A 5873-nucleotide genomic window follows, 5' to 3' on the forward strand; every position below is an offset into this window, starting at 1 on the left:
GTCACAGCATGACTTCCGTGAGTTTTCCCGCGCTCCGTCCGTTAGGGAAACTGTTAACAAAAAATACTGCTTTTTTTGGACATCATCAAACTACTTTGTGTACCTACTTTCTGCTTATGCTTTTATTTTATCTATACGTAAAGTTAGATTTTCTCTACATGCCGTTATCGGCTTTGCAACTAAATAAAAACATTTCTTTCCGTGAATCTTATTCCCTAGCAAAATATTTATGACATACAAATCTCGGGCTAAAATCAATAAGCCACTGATAACAAATGGCGATACGTATGACTGATTTTAATCTAAAAGTTTGTATATAAATATGAGACCAATCAGAACGGCAGCAGAAACGCTACGTACAAAACGACATGAAGATCGTATTCGTATTTGTTTTTTCCGCGATTGCTGTAGTTAGTGGTTTAGAAATCGAAAAACCGAAAAACGAGTACCTTCTAGCGAGAAATGACGCCGAACCAGATTGGTGGCAGACTGCAGTGTTCTATCAAATTTATCCCAGATCCTTCAAAGACAGCGACAACGATGGGATAGGCGATATAAGAGGTAAACTAGAATAAACATAAAACAAGATCAATCAGTAACTTTCAACAATTTTTTTTCTTAGGAATTATCGATAAACTTCCTCATCTGTACGACATGAAGGTGACTGCTGTGTGGCTATCCCCAATTTTCACGTCCCCCCAAGTCGACCAAGGCTACGACATCAGCGACTACTACAGCATAGATCCAGACTATGGAACTCTAGATGATCTTAGAGAGTTGGTAGATAAGGCCCATGAATTGGATATCAAAATCGTCTTGGATTTCGTTCCTAACCACACCAGTGACCAACACGAGTGGTTCCAAGAATCCGTGAATAATGCTACTGGGGAATTTGGCGATTATTACGTTTGGAGGGACTGCGAGAAAGACGAGGATGGTATAGTCACTCCACCAAATAACTGGGTAAAAAAAAGATTTTAACATGCTTTCCCTGAAATAAATCTGATTTAATTCTTGTATTCTAGCTAAGTCACTTTGGAGGTTCGGCTTGGGAGTACAATGAGGAGAGGGACCAGTGTTATTTACATCAGTTTGCAGCTGCTCAGCCTGACCTGAACTTCAACAACCCCGATGTTGTGACTGCCATTGAGGTAACTACTCGTATTGATGTTAAATATTATAAACAACTAAATAAACTTGACAGCTCGTGCTCACTTATTGGTTGGAATTCGGCATAGATGGATTCCGTTGTGACGCTGTTGGTTACTTATTCGAGGATCCGGAGTTTAGAGATGAGCCTTTGTCAAACATTCCTGATGTAGGAGAAGATGAACACGACTACCTTGATCACATTTATACCGCGGATCAACCACAAACATACGATATGATATACCAGTGGAGGGAACTCTTGGATTCATTTACAGAGACGAACCAATCTGACACAAAGTGTGTATAATTTAAATAATATAATCGAGTCAGTCCTCATCTATCATACGTAAATTTGTAGGGTGATGATGACAGAGACTTACACCAGCATAGAAAACACGTTGCTGTACTATGGTCTTAGTAATGGTACAAGAAAGGGTGCCCATTTCGCATTCAACTTCAACTTTATCACAAAGATAGCAAAGGGTTTTAATGTCGAAGACCTTACAGCTTGCATATCAGAGTGGTTAGATAACTTACCAAGCATCTACACAAGCAATTGGGTGGTAAGTTTATAAAGATTCATCTACGAAGCATTTTCTCACTGTAGTACTTTTAGCTTGGGAACCATGACGTTAACAGAGTTGCCACCAGATTCGGAACAGAATACATCGACGCATTCAACATGCTAACTGCCTTCCTTCCTGGGGTTATGGTGACTTACAACGGAGAGGAAATAGGCATGGAGAACGGAGAGGTCACTTGTGAACAAGGCCACGATCCTCGGGCCATCAACGACTGTTCCACGTTCAATGAAACCAGCAGAGACTTCGCACGTACTCCTTTCCACTGGGACAATACTACCAATGCAGGATTCAACGACGGGGCTACGCCTTGGTTACCGGTGTCAGAGAAGTATCTAGACGTGAATTTGGCCGATCAGGACGTGAGGGCGTTGTCGAGCCATTATAATGTTTACAAGGAACTACTACAGTTTAGGAGTACTCTGAGCAGAATGGAGGATCTTGATGAGGTGACTATGGTGTCCCTATCCGACAATGTTATTCAGATTATCAGGCAGAACAAAGCTTTCCACGTCAGTTTGGTGTTTAATGTTGGAGAGGATGAAGAAGCTGTCGAGTTTAATCACTGGGAGGGGGATTATGTGGTGGCGATTACAACTATTGATAGCTCTTATAGTTCCGGGTATGTATATTACAATGAATTTTTTGAAGAAGTAGTAATATAATTATGTTTATTTATTTTTTTTTCAGGGACTTTATTGAGAATGGTACTTTGTTTTTAAATCCTTATGAGAGTATCGTAATTCACAACACAGTGGTGTCCGGAGGACCAAGTGCAATTCAAGTTCTTTCTTATTTAGTTCTGTTATGTTCAGGGGTCACAATGAGTTTATTTTAAACGCTACGTATTGGAAACTTATGTTATTAAACTAAAAAAAGAGTAAAAATAAAATTGTTTTAGTTGTAAAAATTACAGTGAATAAATTATTTATTAAACATTTTTTTAAGAAAGCAAATTTTTATCATTTATCCCTGCTTTAAGGATTAATATAATACCCAGCTTACAACAAATTGAAATTGGTTCATAATTAAATTTTATTTGTCACCCGAATCTCATCTTAAACAGCAGTTTCAGTATCTAAAATCTAATTAGATATATTTTCACATTCCTAACATTTACTATAAGTATAACAAAACATAGATCTGGTGTTATCGGTATTTTTTTCTTGAAATTACGATGCTAAGAGTAACATTAAAGGATTATCTATAAATCTTTATCTATAAAGCGACTTAAATAGATCAGTTTCTGCTTGCAACAAACAAAATAAATAACAATCGGATTAATGAATTAGTGGAAATGTCAAAGTTAAGTAATGCGTAAGATTATGTGGATGCATGTCAGTTTCAGTAAATAATAAAAAAAATGATTCACCTGAAAGTTTCATAAAAATTGTTACAATTTACCAATCATTTAAAAAGCTTATTATCTACGTGTTTATGCTTACTTACTTTAACAAATATCCTTAGAAAATTGAAAAGTTGTATTTAATTTTTACAAGACATTAAAAGAAACAAGTTTCAATTTTCATTTAAAAGAAGTATCTTACTTATTTCAATCTATTAAAAATTAAATATCAAATTTTAACTGTATATTTCCAAGATATATATTATTTACTTTTAAAACATCTTTGTAACTATTGCGAAGAAGCTCTGCTTTCTAGACAATTTTAAAATTTTCTGCAGATTATAGAACAGAGAAAAACTGATTTCGCCAACGTTTTCAGTAGGCTCCAATACGCTCTATTCTATACTTTTAATTTATATACTCTTATATTTTTAGAATGTGAAATATTAAAGCAAATTTCAACAAACCACAAACTCACGAAATGTGATATTCAATTAAGTGTTTCTGATATGCGTATCAAAAGAGTCGTACATTCCAGGACCGTATTTTGTTTTTTACAATATTTTGAAAATAATTAATTCTTTATATAAACGAAATTTTAACATATGTGGGAAAAATTAACACGTCTTTATCGAATGATATTCAGATTGTTCCATCTAAACAAAAAAAAAATAACAAATATTTTATTATACAGGGTATGGCGTGTATAATCTATAAAAATTAAACTACAGTTCCTAACGATATTTGTAATAGAAACGTCTTGTACGAAAGAGTTCTATTTTTGCGTTTTTTTCTCGTAAATTAAAGTTCAATTATTATGAATCAAAATATTTTCTCTGGAGCGGTCCTGTCCGTATGCTGTACGAGCTGTAGACCAGTCGTGCAAACAATCCTCGTTGAAAAATAGAAAGATACTTCTCAATTTTTGGGGAATTTTTCAATGCAAAAGTACAAACTAAGAAAAATAGATATTTAAAAAAAAACTGATATTTTCTTATTATAATAATTAATAGTAATTACTATCTTAAATGCATTGTTGTTACTGCAAGAGTACGCAAACAAAACCACATCCTTAAGCATCTGTAGTTGCCAACTGCGTGCACTAAACAAACTCCATTAAAATATTGAACAAAATGAAATAAAACTTACCATTTCTTTTCTTTCTGATCCCCATTAGTGCCGATACAGGCATGGCACCTACGCATTCAATTTTGGTGAATATTTTCCCAAATTCCAAGTAATCCCCTAATTGTGTCAGCAGCTTCAAATAGGTATACGGTTTCGCAATTCTTCCACCGTAGCAATTGGAGTATTGTAAACCAATGACTTCAAGTGACTCCAAAGATAAAAGTCCATTGGAGTTAGATCGGGTGACCGAGGTGACCACGGCACAGGGCCAAAGCGTCCAATCCATCGCTGAGGAAACATTTCATTCAAAAGTGTCGTTACTTCTTGAGTATTATGTGGAGGAGCCCCATCTTGAAGATAAAACATGCGTACCCAAACTTGTAATGCCACATCATCCAATAATTCAGGCAACCGGTTATCCAAAAAGTCAGCATATATTGGTCCATTTAGTCGTCCTTTAAAGACAACATTTACCGAGAACCAATGTTGAAAATACGTGTCCATATGTACATATTATGGAAATTCACTTCATCACGGGTAAATGACGCCTCATCTGTTACACAAACATAAGCAGGAAAGTCTATCTGATTGGAATATTGCCGTAAAAACCATCTGCAAAAACGCATTCGATGATCACAATCCGGGGGTAAAATGGGGGTGAACTGGTTGCAGATGATAGAGGTGTAACAGCTGGCACCTTAAGATGCGATGTACGGTACGAGATGAGATTCCTACTTGCTGTCCGAGTCGTCGAGTACTAATTGTGGGGTCTTCGTCAAGATTTTCCAACACTGCATCTTCAACATTAAGGTCCACTTGCTGACCACGTCCTTCTCCTCGAGGAATAACACTTCCCGTATCTCGCAGCAGGTGAACGCACTGTAGAATTGTATTTGCACATGGGGAGGTGACGTTGTGGCCATGGTTCCCGGTACAACCTAGTCGCCGCGAGCGCATTTTCTCCGGCTGCACCATACACTAACACCATATCGACACGTTCAGAAATAGTAAATGCATTGTTTTCTCGGTTCATTGTAAAACTAGTTTGTGCACAAACTAAAAAATTGAGCAAAGTAAGAAATAAGAATCTCGTTTTTAATGTAATCGGCACGCTATTCTTATTTTTTATTTCTTTATAAAAATTACACTGTCATGATCGTGGAATTACAAAATAAAAACTTTTGTCTGGAATCTTTCACTTTTTAACACTCATGGGTCGATGGACGATGCTTAATATTTAATAATTAAGTGAATAATGAATTCAATACAAATACAAAATCAGTTGACTGCACCAATGTGATATTCAATTATGTGTTTCTGTTTCTGACATGCATATCAAAATTGGCGTACATTCCAGGATCGTAATTTGTTTTTTTGCAATATTTTGAAAGGTAGGTTTTGATAGGTATACGAAATTTTAACATAACATGTGGGAAATAAATGATACGGTTTTTACCGAATGTAAAAAAACCTTTATCCTCTTTATCGATAATTTGCACTGTTTAAAACGCCATTTCAAATTTGAATGATATTCGGATTGTTCAATCTAAACAAAAAAAAACTAACAAATATTATATTTTGATATCTCTTCCACTTTTAATGCCACACTGGACAAGCCGTTAAACACCCTAAAGACGGGAAGAGTGTAATATTTATACTGGAGTTCCTTG

The 5873-nt window shown here is 35.7% G+C and overlaps 1 protein-coding gene across 1 annotated transcript; it reads left to right on the forward strand.

The window, feature by feature from the left end:
* The first annotated feature begins 351 nt into the window (after window positions 1-351).
* Window positions 352-2670, forward strand: LOC108912106 (maltase 2). The gene is made up of 7 exons (XM_018717273.1): window positions 352-561; window positions 623-963; window positions 1026-1151; window positions 1205-1446; window positions 1508-1712; window positions 1766-2352; window positions 2421-2670. The coding sequence occupies exons 1-7, from the start codon at window positions 369-371 to the stop codon at window positions 2566-2568; spliced, it is 1842 nt and encodes a 613-aa protein (XP_018572789.1). The 5' UTR covers window positions 352-368; the 3' UTR covers window positions 2569-2670.
* Window positions 2671-5873: the final 3203 nt, after the last annotated feature.

This window comes from Anoplophora glabripennis, unplaced genomic scaffold (assembly GCF_000390285.2).
Source record: "Anoplophora glabripennis isolate ALB-LARVAE unplaced genomic scaffold, Agla_2.0 scaffold6, whole genome shotgun sequence".
Taxonomy (NCBI): domain Eukaryota; kingdom Metazoa; phylum Arthropoda; class Insecta; order Coleoptera; family Cerambycidae; genus Anoplophora; species Anoplophora glabripennis.